Genomic DNA, 14,452 nt, shown 5'->3' with positions numbered 1-14,452 from the left:
GAGCCCCTTTAAGTGAACGTAAACGCACGGTGAAAACCGGCTCATGTGTCATTATATTAGATCAAAATACATGTATGTGTCAATAATGTTAAATAAATGTATAGACTAACGTACATGTTAAATAAACCTATAGTACCTGAAAAACGTAGTTTATTTAATTTCTAACTCTCGTAACATCTCTGTTAAATCTTTACAACCCAAGTCCCGCCCCCTGCTCCTCCCTCGTCTTACTTGTTATTATTATTATTATTATTACTATTAACGTGTATGTGTCTTATTTTACAGTCACTTTACGCCCCAGTTTCCTCGCGTTCATTTTTTAATCCTTACTCCATCAAGTCAGCCCACTTTATCTCCCGCCTACTCTCAGTAGCCAATCCGTGAAGTAGGATTGACTTTCAAGAAGCCTGTGATTGGACAGTTGAGCCGTTGTTCACGCGACCGTAGCAACAGTGATCAGGAAACAAGTTCATTTGTTTCCTCGCTGACGAGAACGCGCTTCTGTGGGCATTCTGCTGGCGCCGCCGCCTGAGAGCACTTCTAGAGGTACCGACAGGATAACTCGCTAATTACATGGTCTCAAAGTCGTAATTAGGTAGGTTTTGCTGCGTTGACTTGATAAAAAAGCGATTTTCTGTAGCCTGAATCCACTCATGCCCTGAAGGAACGATGCTGTAGCTGCCAGGCTAACTGAGCTTTGCTCGTACATACAGTAACGCGAGCCTGCAAGAAGATACGTTTGAACCAACCCTGCTGATTTAGCGATTTCTTTCACATGAACATTACACACAGGCAGAGATTGCTGTCCGCTGATTGTTTTCTTGTAATGCATTTTGCAAAACGGGTTCATCAGCAGTTAAAGTGACATACAGTGAAAGCTAGCTAACGTTAGTGAGTTTTACAGCTGTTTCGTTAAATGACTGTACTAAAGTGTTTCAGTGACAAAGCAACAGGCAAAAAACAGGCTGCATCACCCATCATTTCTGTACTGTTTCACACACAAAAGCCTTTTCTTAAAAGTACTTCCTTAAATTGTGTGTGTGGTGTTATAGTGGTGGTATAAGACCTGGACTACTGCAGTGGTCATCTGTCATCCTTGTTGAAGCAATTAACCTCAGGTTGATGACCTGCAAAAAGTGTCTGGAGAAAATATTTAATTGCAGAATATTTAACAAAACAGAATCCTGGAGTTTAACATGCGCTACCTCATCTGAAACTACTTTAAACTGTATACCTGTAGTAATCATTAAGATATTACATGTAATATTATTACTGTTAAACATCCATGTTATGCCACAGAACTAATTAAGTGCAACTAAAAAACTAAAAGTTGATTTTAATTGTGATTTTTAATAAACACTTCCCTTTATAATATCAAGTCAACACACTTTTATTATATAGCGCCTTATATACAGATTGTTTCAAAGCAGTTAGTGTCATTTTTGATTCAGTTAAGTTCAATAACTGTTAAGTTAATAATGAAATGAGCTTAATTCAGCTATAAGCAGCTTTACAGAAGACAATAGTGTCATTATTCAGCTTGAGCCAGTGCAGTGCTGATTCAGTAACAGTGCTGACGTTGCAAAATTCAGCAATTATGAATCCGTCAATTCAAATATAAAGTAGCTCTGCAGAGGACAGTAGTGTCATCATTCAGCTCAATTCAGTTCAAGTTTTGTTTTGATCCAATAGTGCCATTGCAGTTATAAATCCCTGACACTTAACATATGTGTTCAGTTTCAAAGGCACGCACAGCAGCGGGGTATCTTCAGGTGTCTTCTCATCTCCAAAGCCTCTCCCCTGCACTTAAAAAGGAGTGTTGCCATGGTGGATGTGAGTAAGTGGCCTCTCTTCACCCTCTTGAGTGCACAGGAGCTCACCTCCATACGACAGGCATGCATCTTTGGAGCATCTGCTAATGAGGCCATCTACATCACCCACAATGATGAAGTAAGCTGATGAAGAAACTGATAGTATCTGTGTGGCTCTTGATGGTGTAAGCTTACATGACCTGTTTTAGTAGTTTGTAGAAATGGAATAAAGGTTCACAAATGGCTTCTGTACCTTTTTATATGAGAATTAATCTGAATGTCCTGGCACAGGTGTATGTGTTAGGTGTGAACTGCAGTAACTGTCTGGGTACTGGAGACAGTCAGAGCACCATTGTTCCTAAAAAGCTAGACTGTCTGAGTGGGAAGAAGCTGGTCAGTTTAAGCTATGGCAGTGGTCCTCATGTTCTGCTGGCCACAGAAGGTGAGTACAGGTTTAAATCAGTGTCTAAATCTGGTTATAGTGAAGGCGTAATGTGAAACCACTTGCCTGTCTCCAAATTAGGGTTGTCAAAAGTACCTACTTTGGTACCAAGTCGGTACTGTTGAGCGGAATGTTAAACACCTCTGATTGGCTATTGTGTTCATGCACTCAACAGATATGTCTGTGATTGGCTACAATGATCAACTCTTCAAAAACATGTATATTGTAAATAGACATCTTTAACACTTTTCGCCAAGCGCTTGCACAGACACACAGGAGTGTTTGAAAGAAGGTGTCTATCAGCGGATCCCTAATATCCGCCTGCTTTCAAATGCTCCCGTGTGTATCTGTATAAGTGCTCAGTGAAGAGCGTCAAAGATGTACAATGATCACTGTAGCCAATCACAGACATGTCTGATGAGCGTGTGAACGCAGTGGCCAATCAGAGGTGTTTAAAATTCGGCTCAACAGTGTTCAAAATGCTGGGGGAAATGCTGGTATCATCACATTTTTAACATTTCAGTACCGACTTGGTACTGAAGTATGCACTTTTGACAACTCTACTCCAAATAAAGTTGTCAAGTAACATGGTTGCATTCAGTGGCGGCTGGTGCTAAACATTTTTGGGGGGGGCACAAAGAATTAGAGATGCAGAATAGGCTAATTGTTAAATAATGTGATGTAATATATCATTACTGCTTGTCTAAAACATGGAAAATTCAGTATTTAAAGCATGCCATAGGGCTGGGCGATATGGCAAAAAAATCATATCTCTATTTTTGGGCTGAATAGCGACGTATAATCTCGGTAATTTGTAAATTTTTCTATTTGAACTATAAAAAAATCTATATAGTATTTCACATCCTGCCCAATATTTTCCTACAAACAGTGTTCATATTGAAGGCATGAAAACAAACATGAATGTAACCTTGTAGTCTACGTTACATTATGTGCAAAAAAAGGGGTCAAATTACACATTCTATTCTAACATTGTGACACTACAATCTAAAAACAAAATAATGCTTTTTAAAGCAGAAGTTGCATTCACTAAACTAAAAATGAAAAATAAAAACTATACTCAGTAACTATATAGTTGCTGCTATCATAAAAATACATTTAGTTGTAGGTTTGAAATTCTACTTGTGGAACATTTATGTTCCCAAACAAAAACAAATACTCAACAACAAATATTTTAGCTAAATGTATATTTTAGTCAGAATAATTTCACTCCGTCTGTTTGGCGTGCATGCGCCCAGCAGCGCTCGTTTCCACCAATCGCTGCACAAGTTAAGGTCACGTATGATGATGAAGCACTGGAACCTATAGAGATTGCATTGCAGTGCCTTCAGTTCGAAAAAACTCCCTATTGCCCTTATGAAGAAGCCGCCCCTGGTTGCATTATAGTTCTATCTAAATATTTAACCACTGTAATGGGTATGTATTTTGTACTGTTGTCTTATTCAAAGTCCTTTCTTCTCCTTACAGAGGGGGAGTTGTATGCATGGGGGCATAATGGATACAGTCAGCTGGGCAATGGGACGACCAATCAAGGTGTGTCTCCCGTTCTAGTGTCTGCTAACCTGCAGAACAAGAGGGTGACTGAGGTGGCTTGTGGTTCTCACCACTCTTTGGCTCTGACGCATGAGGGTGAGGTGAGGCTTGGGAACTGTTTTTTTGGGAACTGGCTTGTGAACTGCATGAGTATGGCAGCCCATTTCGGCCACATAAGGAAAAAAGTGCTTTGGTGAATCATAATGACATCAAAAGTCGAAATTGTGATACTAAGTGACAATTATGACATGAAAGATGATTTACCAAAGCATGATTTCTTGTAATTCATAATTAGACAATATTAAATAATAAGATCTCATATAAGATGTGCGATAAATTAAGAGATAAGAAATTATGCTGAGATGAAAAGTCAAAATTATTAGATAAAATGTCAAAAGTATGAAATAATGAGACCAGTCATTGCAATAACACATGCTATTATAACTATCAAAGAGACTGTCATAATATACATGCATGTATATGATCAAACAAAATGTAAACACTAATTTATGTCTCCCTATGTTAATCTTGTGCTAAAACACACAAAATAACACTTAATTTCAACATGTATTTACCTTGTACAATCTGATGCAAAACATGCTGGGAATTAGAAATCTTCCGTTCTGCTTACTGCAATCACATTTTGAGTTCACACAATTTTTTTCTAAGTACAATGAACTTTCATTATTATTAGTGAAACAAACTCATTTCATTTTATTAATTTCACTGTTCGCTTTACATTGTAATTTCAACATGCCATGATTATGATTGATCTCATAAGATAATCTTAATTGCAACTTTTTATCTCATAATTATGAAATGGTATTTCATAATTTAAAATTATGTCATAATGAGTACTCAAATGATGCTTCGGTAAATCATCCATTTTTATGTGTGTTGGAAATGGGCTTCCATACATAAGATATTGCAGATTTAACCTAATATCAGTTAGTCAGCCATCGTGACCCATCCATAACACAAGATGAGTGTATGATGGTTGATTAATGAAGTTGACAAGTTTATCTACCATACTTTCTGGAAAGTAAGTTGCACCTGACTGTAAGTTTCACTGGGTCATTCAGAATATTGTAAAATACCAGTAAATAAAATGTAATGTTTACAAACATTATAAACTATACAGATGATGAAATGCCCAGCCATGTCGATTAATTAGGGTTAAACTAGTGACTTGCTGCTAATCTATTAGCATTGACTAGTCAAACAGTTTCAGAATATAGTAACATCTTAACTTTGCTCTCTGTCACATGCTAATCCCATAATCCAGGCAAAATCCTTCCTGTTTAGTTTTCATATAACAATTTCCCTTTTATCAGTCTCTTTGGAAACACTCCAGCAGTGGGTTAAATATGTAGGTTACATATTAAAGGGCATTAGGTGGATTTAGGTTTGAAAAAACCCTCTTCTCTCTCCCCATCTGTTTAGCAAGCATAGTTAGCCGCTTAGCCTCATTGTGCTTGCTGTTATGAGGAGCATGTGACCTTTTTCGCTAAGCTGTGAGGGCTTTTGTTCTCAGTGGAACTACCTAGATCAGCTTGGGTGTAACACTGTGTGTTTGTCTGTTGTAATAATTCATATTCAGCTTCATTTAAACTTCTAGATGTATAGTGAAAGAGTATTTTGTATAGCTTACTCAAAATCATTGGTAGCCATGTTCATAGAAGCCAGGCTTTTTTATATATATATATATATATATATATATATATATATATATATATATAAATGAATGTTTGTATCTTAATGTCCCTGCTAACTAAATGAACCATGGTTGGCTAATTATAAGTCGTCCTAGGTGTTTGCATGGGGCTACAACAACTGTGGTCAGGTGGGTTCAGGGTCCACTGCCAACCAGCCAACGCCCCGTAAGGTGTCCAACTGCCTGCATAACAAAGTGATGGTCAGTATAGCCTGTGGACAGACTTCGTCCATGGCTGTGGCAGATAATGGTGAGGTAAGGGATGAAATTAACCATTCATACCTTTCTGTTTTTGTAAGGACCCAACCTGATGCTTAAAACAATTTGTTGACTGTTGACTATTTAGTATGCATGTGTGTCGCTCAATGTACTGTGTCGCTGGCTTGGTAGTGGTAAAAAGTGTGTGTTTTGTTTTAGGTTTATGGCTGGGGTTACAATGGTAATGGCCAGCTGGGGTTGGGCAACAATGGGAACCAGCTGACTCCGTGTCGTCTGATTGCACTACAAGGCCTCTGTGTGCTGCAGGTACGGACCAGAAGATCTGCTGTGTTCTTAAACACGTTAGCTGTACATGTAACATACTAATATACACTACTGTTCAAAGGTTTGGGTTTAGTAAGATTTTTTTAAACAAAATTAAGTCTTTTATTGAGCAATGCTGCATTAATTTGATTAAAAGTGAAGACATTTATAATGTTCTTTTTCAAATAAATACTGTTCTTCAAATTTGCTATTCATTAAAAAAGCAACGTTACTTAAGCATCAAATCAGCATATTAGAATGATTTCTGAAGGATCATGTGACACTGAAGACTGGAGCAATGATGCTGAAAATTCAGCTTTGCCATCAAAAGAATAAATTACATTTTTAAAATTTTTTAATTTTTAATATTATTTCACAGTATTACAGTTTTTTAACTGTATTTTTGATTAAATGAATGTAGCCTTGATGAGTAAAAGAAAACATTTTAAGAATTGGATTCTAAGAATTCTAAGAATTGGAAACAACAAAGCAAGCATTTTATTTTTCCGCACAACCCATGTGACTACAGATTTTTAAAAATGTAAAAAATGTAAGTGGATGGAAAATATGTGATTGTGTGTCTTTGACAGATTGCGTCAGGTTACGCTCATTCTCTAGCACTGACTGACGAGGGCCTGCTGTTTGCATGGGGGGCCAACACTTATGGCCAGCTGGGCACCGGCAACAAGAGCAACCAGCTCAGCCCTGTACAAGTTATGACTGAGAAAGAAAGGTAATTGGGTTTGGGAATAAATCTTTTTTATTATTATTATTATTACTTACCTACTCATTCACTTACTGACTTCCAAAACAGTATTGTTATTGTTAAAGGGATGAAAGTTCTGTCATCGTTTACTCACCCTCAAGTTGTTCCAAACCTGAATGAATTTCTTTCTTCTGCTGAACACACAAAAAAAGATATTTTGAAGAAAATGGGTCACCAAACATTTTATGGGCCCTTCCATAGTATGGGGAAAAAAATGAGTAAATGATAACAGAATTTTCATTTGAGTGAACTATCCCTTTAAAGGTGGAGTTAGCCGTATTTCAAAAACGCTGTTGAACATTGTTGATATTTGAAATCAACCCAAACAAACCCACCCCTCTCTTCATTGCTCCACCTCCAAAATTCACCCTCTAAAAATGACGCTGAACACTGCACTTCTCTAGCGGCCGTCAGTGTGCAGTGTTTTACCTAAACAACTCTCACTAACTTGCCACTGTTACACACGCAACAAAATAATGCTTCATGAAAAATAAAGCGTAGATGATGAACGAATGACAAGAAAACACAAAAAAATGAACACACGAGTAAATGCAAAAAACAGCACAGCAGCTCCAGACAGTCGATGACACTCAAACCCAGTGATACTCACATGTGAAGCAGAATCAAAGCAGCCTCTGCGTCTGTTTTCAGGCCTTCCCGCTTAGCTCTCTCCAGCGTTGGAAAGCTTTTCTAATATTAGCGCAGGTCCTAAAGCGCTTGCCCAGTCATAAACCTTCATTCCAGTGATATTCTTTTGAGCTCCTTTGTATTGTGTCCAATCTCTCTTTCCGCAGTCTTTCTTCAAATCTCTGTCTTGCTCGTTCTCTCTCCTCGACCGTCATACACCCCTTAAAGCCCCGGGTATACTTCACTTTCCGCGCCCGGACGCGTCACGCGCGCAGTCACGTCCGCGCGTCTTTCAAAGTATACTACACCACGGATGTGCGCGGATGACCGCGTTCGTCACATGCGCAGTACAGTTTTTTTTCTATGCTCTACCAGACATCGGAGAGCAGCAGTCATGTCATCAACGGGACATTCACTGGACATGATCGGAGAAGAAAAGAAGTGCATCCTTTCCCATAATTTACTTATCCCCCTCCATGAATTTGCCACCCTAAACACGTCTTTGTACTCTTTACTTACTTTATAATCTCTTCGCACAAACGCTGGTCAAGTTCGCTGTGTTTTTCTCTTTTTTTCAAGCATGTTGTTAAACCGGTATTTTCACAACCTTTTTTTGACGGCTGAACACTGTGCTCAATACTGTGCGTATTGCCACCTAGTGGACTCTTCTATACTGCTTGTGCATGCGCTGTTGTACGTGGACTGTCCGCACAGTCCTGAAATTTGGCCTGCACGCGGCCACGGTGTAGCCGAAATATACCCGGGGCTTAATGCTGATTGGCAACTTGACTAACTTCCAAACAATGTTTTTGAAATACGGCTTACCCCACCTTTAACTAAAACTAAAACTATTAAAAATTTATAAAGTTTTTAGATGAAAAAATTAAACAAAAATTAAGAAATTACTGAAATAAAATGACTTTAAATTAAAGTACTAAAATTACCAAAATTGAAAAACCTAAAATTTAAAAAAAATAATAAAGCTAAACAGACATATAAAAAAAATAAAAACTAATACAAATGACAAAAGCACATAACAAAATTGCTACAACTAAATCTAAAATAAATGGGAAAATAAATAAATAAATAAAATATAAAAGCAAATTAAAATGATTAATACTATAATAGCATATAAAAATACAAATATAACGGTGTTCTAAAACCCAATGAACTGCCTATATTATATAGTGTAAAATCCTCTCCTACATCACACATTTGATTTCAGAAGAGTTTGGCATTAGCATGTTCCTAAGCTAACAATTTGATACTCTTGTCTTAAGCACAGTAATGTCACTCAGAATATTGGGTCAGTTTTTGTACTTATCCATACTTTGTGCTTTAGCATTGACTGAAGTATATTTATAATTGACATTTCTTTTGATTCTATCTGCCATTTTCCCAGGAAAAAAAAAAAAAAAAAAACTTTTTCAGCAATAATTCAGCATTGCTGGTGACCAGCATAAATACCCACTATGCCTTAAAGGTGCCCTAGATTCAAAAATTGAATTTATCTTGGCATAGTTGAATAACAAGAGTTCAGTACATGGAAATGACATACAGTGAGTCTCAAACTCCATTGTTTCCTCCTTCTTATATAAATCTCATTTGTTTAAAAGACCTCCGAAGAACAGGCGAATCACAACATAACACTGACTGTTACGTAACAGTCGGGGTGTACGCCCCAATATTTGCATATGCCAGCCCATGTTCCCAACATTATAAAAAGGCATTACACAAGGGCAGCCAGCATTAACGTCTGGATCTGTGCACAGCTGAATCATCAGACTAGGTAAGCAAGCAAGAACAACAGCGAAAAATGGCAGATGGAGCGATAATAACTGACATGATCCATGATAGCATGATATTTTTAGTGATATTTTTAAATTGTCTTTCTAAATGTTTTGTTATGTTGCTAATGTACTGTTAAATGTGGTTAAAGTTACCATCGTTTATTACTGTATTCACGGAGACAAGAGAGCCGTCGCTATTTTCATTATTAAACACTTGCAGTCTGTATAATGTATAAACACAACTTCATTCTTTATAAATCTCTCCAAGAGTGTAGCATTAGCCGTTAGCCACGGAGGACAGCCTCAAATTCACTCAGAATAAAACGTTTAACATCGAATTATGTGAGTAAAGTATTTATTTTGAAGCATGCATGACAAACATCTTGTAAAGATCCATTTGAGGGTTATATTAGCTGTGTGAACTTTGTAAATGCGCTGTAATGTAGTCGACAGCTGGTGTGGCAGGGAGCAGGCCATTTAAGGGGGCGGTGCCGAGTGTAAATCAGTGCATTGTTAATGGTGCCCCAAAATAGGCAGTTTAAAAAAATTCATTTAAAAAAATCTATGGGGTATTTTGAGCTGAAACTTCACAGACACATTCAGGGGACACCTTAGACTTATATTACATCTTTTGAAAGAACATTCTTGGGCACCTTTAAAATGCTGACGATAAGGAGTGTAGTTAATTGACATCACAGTAAAGAGCTCATGATGGCTAAAGCTGCATGATGTTGACGTTTGCATTTAGTCAGTGCCATTGTTGGTCTGAATTGTTGCATCCCAGGGAGATTTCCTGTTGGTCTGGTGGGAGTTTCCTGTAAGTCATCCTGTTTTGAGTGTAGTATGGGGAGTAGCTCTCTCGTACCCTCCCTGTGGGGTCACTGCAGTTATCTCTGCTAATATTAGTTTGCAGAATATGCATAATAATCGAACTAACAACCCAATAAACTCTAATGTTGGGAGAATAAGACTTGTCTGTGAATCTGACTGATATCTCCCTCCCCTTCCCTTGGTTCTTTCCCTTTTGTGCCCTCTCCTCCTGCATGTATCCTTCCTCGTGTCCCTGCTCTCCTCCACCTTGGCATCCTCCATTGCTTCCTGTTATTTTGACTCCACCTCCTCCCTCCACCAGGATCGTGGAGATCGCCGCCTGTCACTCCACACACACCTCTGCGGCAAAGACCCAGAGCGGTCAGGTGTACATGTGGGGGCAGTGCCGCGGACAGCCCATCGTGCTGCCACACCTCACGCACTTCACCAGCACGGACGACGTCTTCGCCTGCTTCGCCACACCCTCTGTCATGTGGCGGCTGCTTACCATGGGTGAGTTTGTGTTGACATCCATCAGTGTTCTGATGTTTAGTTCACTTAGGCTGCTTTGTTGATTGAATCTTTACATTTAGGCCTACATCATTTCATACTGATGTTATGAATGTGCATTAACAGATAGATTCTGCAGAAAACAATCGTTACAGTCGCTGCTGTTACATAACTCTGCTGTATTTGCCATTAGAGCATGATGATTTCCTGACTGTGGCCCAGTCTCTTAAAAAAGAGTTTGACAATCCAGAGACCTCTGACCTCAAATTCAGCATCGACGGGAAGTACATCCATGTCCATAAAGCTGTTCTCAAAATCAGGTGAGGTCCTCCCCTTCAGTTTCATGACTAATAATTGGTACAATCTCTTTCTCCCCTTTAATCGTTTCATTTCTGACCCCTCATTTCAGGTGTGAGCACTTCAGATCAATGTTTCAGTCACACTGGAATGAGGATATGAAGGAGGTGATTGAGATCGACCAGTTCTCGTACCCAGTGTACCGCTCTTTCCTGGAGTTCCTCTACACTGACAGTGTAGATCTTCCTCCTGAGGATGCCATCGGTGGGTTCTGCTCTATTTTCAGACAGAGTTTACAGAAAAATACTCCAGCAAACTCATAGATGAGTAAAAGAAACCAACAACCTCTTTTTTTTGGAGTTTTAACACCCCTTTAAATAAACCAAAACTAAACCAGGCATAAAAAAAAAACAAAAAAAAAAAACACAATACTCTTACCTGGCCTTGCAGTGGACTCATCTCATTTTGATCTATTTTTTGTTGTTGTCAAATTCCAGTCCACTTTCCATTCACACTGTTGTTTTTTGGAAATATAGATTACTAGAAGATTATATAGATTCTTATAGTAGTAGTAATGATGATAATAATAATACATAATTAATTAGTTAGTAGTAGTAGTAGTAGTAGTAGTATTTGTTTACAATAAATTAATTATTTACAATAACAATAATACATTTAATAATAATAGCTACTGATTATGTACTATTATTAACTAATTATTGTTTTTGCAAATTATGATATTGTAAATAATGATAATCATAATAAATGTTTTATTTAATTCGTTTATTATATTGTTTTTTGTAAATAATTGTTATATTATTGTAAATAAAGAAATAATAAATTATGCATTATTATAATTACCATAATATAATTATTTACAGCAACAATAACAATACATATTAATAATTTGTTATTATTAACAATAATATAACATAATAATATATTAAAGTCACCATGAAATCAAAACTGATAATTCGTATTTTTTTTACAGAATGTTGCAGTGTTTATTATTATTGATCTGTGCATATATCCTCATAATCTTTAATCAGAAACGTTAACCTCTCCTCTTCCTCGAAACGACATCTGTTCTCAGTCCCGCCCTATATTTATCTCATTCATGAAGCCATTTCACATGGCTATACAACAGCTCTGCCATTTCATGTATTGGTAATCTAGTACTGTATGCGTCTGTATATTTTGTGTGCACTGTAACTTGTAACTAATTTCACAATTGTAAATCAACCTTGCATTCACAATGAATGTTATAAAACAACGCAGAATTCAGGAAAGTCTAAGCATCTGTTGTATCCATTAAAAATATGAATGGATTCGGCTGTCTGTCACAGGGCTACTGGATCTGGCAACCTCATACTGTGAAAACAGGCTGAAGAAGTTATGCCAGCATATCATAAAGAGAGGCATCACGGTGGAGAACGCCTTCTCTCTGCTGTCTGCTGCCATCAGATATGATGCTGAGGTAACACAAAACCGTCCTGGAGGCCTGGCTTAACAAACACCTGGTTTACCAGACTATTAGCTCTTCTCACACGCATTTTTGTTTGTTTGCTTGTGTTTTATTTTTATTTTATTTTTTTTCCGGTTAATCAAAATAATCGTAGATGGTAATGTTGATTGTTCTTGCTCGCTTGTTCAGTCACTCATAATTACACATGCTTTCTTTCATGTGAAGGATCTAGAGGAGTTCTGTTTTAAATTCTGTGTGAACCACTTGACTGAGGTCACGCAGACCGCTGCGTTCTGGCAGATCGACGGCAACATGCTGAAGGAGTTTATCTGCAGAGCCAGCCACTGTGGAGCCTTCAAAAACTGAGTCTGACGGCCACCAGATATATACACACACACACACAGACACAGACACAGACACACACACACACACACACACACACACACACACACACACACACACACACACACACACACACACACACACACACACACACACACACTGTATTAGTCAAGGAAGCCATCTGTTACTGCAGTCAGTCCTCTTCACGGCTAGGGGGCGCTGTTAAAGCAGATGATCATGTACACGGCGCCCCCTGTTGAACGTGAGAAACTCTTTTCATAATGGTCAATGTCATGATGAAGGGTCAATATCTGTGTTGCCTCATTCTCATGTACAACCATTTTCATTTAGGTTTTACACAACGTTTTGAAAAAAAAACAAAACATGTCGCCTGGTACTAGTAACAAAGTCTAGTGCTGCAAATGATGAGAATAGTGTTTGCATGATAAAGTCAGAGAGAGTTTTGGGCCAAAAAGATGCATAATTCAACTGTATTACTTAAACATGCACCACTGAAAAACAGACCTTGTACTTTTTTGCAGGTATTAATGAATAGAGGTCACTAATTAGCTTTTGTTTTCTTGCTGTGATGCAGTGCATTACAGATTGCTCTTTTTATTGTATTATATTGGCTGGGATCTGTACATGTGCATTATTATACTTGGCCTACAGTCAGCAGAACTTATTAATGTGGCCCCTTTATATTGCACACTCGCTCATTTTTATATAAATGTTATTGACCAAAAGAATTTCTGCTAGCTTGATTTGAGTCTTAAAACCTGGGTATAGTTTATAGTCTAACCCATCAGAAACTTCAGACCACTGTTTGCTCTTGCGTAGTTTAGAAGGTGTTGGTGCTGTGAGTTACAGAAGCAGCATGTACAACAATGACTGTTGCACTTAATCAGTCTGATGTTTAAGATTTGCTCAAATATAAAGAGTATTGTTCTTAGTTGCACTAGTATATTCCTTTACAGGAGATGCTCATATAGGATCAACTAGAGGATATGTATCTTTTTTTTTTTTTTTTTTTTTTTTTTTTTTAATAGGTGTGAAACACTTATATGACAGAATACTAATGCCTGTGGTAAGATTTTTTTTTTGTTACATATTAACCAACTGTATTTTCACTTGTACATACTGTACAGTTTTTGCAATAGTTTTGTAAATTAATCTGTGTGCATCACGTGTGCCACGGTTTCTCTTGTAAGTTATAAAAACTGAACCTTTAAAGATAAATAAAGCTTTTCTTATAAGTTGATTTGGTGTTTTAATTGTATGTTGTAAATGTATGCCGATATACCAGCATTTTTTATTATTGTAGATGTATCCAAGACTGTAAAACTTGTAATATGAAAACAGGATGTTTTACTCACACAAATAAAATTTCATTACTTTTTAGTTCGAGTGATTATTAGAATTATGCATTTTTTTATATACATTTTAATTTTATAATTATTATTTTAATAATCTGATTATAGTTCCTGAAAGGCATCCTGTAATTTCACTTCTCATTAGCTGAAACAAAATGTTAATTTCCAGAATAGTTAAAGGTGCAGTGTGTAAATTTTCACAGCATCTAGCGGTGAAGATGTGAATTGCAATATAAAGAAGCTATGGTGGCCAAAACAGGACAAATATGTCGTCGTCCAAGACAGCAGAGAGTAGCTAGTCAAGCAAACGCGTTCTGCGGAGCAGTTTGTCCATTTAGGGCTACTGCAGAAACATGCCAGTGTTGTGCTGAATTTCTACCCCCGCCAAATTATTAACCCCCTACTATTGGTAGGTTTAGATTAGGTGTAAGG

At 37.4% G+C, this 14,452-nt stretch overlaps 1 protein-coding gene across 3 annotated transcripts; it reads left to right on the top strand.

Moving 5' to 3' along the window:
- Positions 1 to 457: 457 nt before the first annotated feature.
- Positions 458 to 14,013, top strand: rcbtb1 (regulator of chromosome condensation (RCC1) and BTB (POZ) domain containing protein 1). 3 transcript variants are annotated; one of them, XM_067404920.1, is made up of 12 exons: positions 458 to 595; positions 1,738 to 1,950; positions 2,103 to 2,253; positions 3,739 to 3,905; positions 5,615 to 5,773; positions 5,936 to 6,043; positions 6,631 to 6,773; positions 10,356 to 10,546; positions 10,737 to 10,863; positions 10,953 to 11,104; positions 12,187 to 12,317; positions 12,531 to 14,013. In XM_067404920.1, the coding sequence occupies exons 2-12, from the start codon at positions 1,825 to 1,827 to the stop codon at positions 12,669 to 12,671; spliced, it is 1,596 nt and encodes a 531-aa protein (XP_067261021.1). In that variant the 5' UTR covers positions 458 to 595; positions 1,738 to 1,824; the 3' UTR covers positions 12,672 to 14,013. The 3 variants fall into 3 exon arrangements, with proteins under 3 accessions (XP_067261021.1, XP_067261022.1, XP_067261024.1); XM_067404921.1 differs by having other exon boundaries at positions 465 to 546; XM_067404923.1 differs by lacking the exons at positions 458 to 595; positions 1,738 to 1,950; positions 2,103 to 2,253 and having other exon boundaries at positions 3,772 to 3,900.
- The last annotated feature ends 439 nt before the right edge of the window (positions 14,014 to 14,452 follow it).

This window comes from Chanodichthys erythropterus, chromosome 12 (genome assembly GCF_024489055.1).
Source record: "Chanodichthys erythropterus isolate Z2021 chromosome 12, ASM2448905v1, whole genome shotgun sequence".
NCBI classification, from domain to species: domain Eukaryota; kingdom Metazoa; phylum Chordata; class Actinopteri; order Cypriniformes; family Xenocyprididae; genus Chanodichthys; species Chanodichthys erythropterus.
This window is presented reverse-complemented; position numbering and strand designations above follow the sequence as displayed.

Excerpts from the sequence above, each read along its gene's own strand:
- rcbtb1 (XM_067404920.1), top strand. The coding sequence starts at position 1,825 with ATGGTGGATGTGAGTAAGTGGCCTCTCTTCACCCTCTTGAGTGCACAG. Across the intron at positions 1,951-2,102 it reads ACATCACCCACAATGATGAA|GTGTATGTGTTAGGTGTGAA; the intron begins GTAAGCTGATGA and ends GTCCTGGCACAG. Across the intron at positions 12,318-12,530 it reads CCATCAGATATGATGCTGAG|GATCTAGAGGAGTTCTGTTT; the intron begins GTAACACAAAAC and ends TTTCATGTGAAG.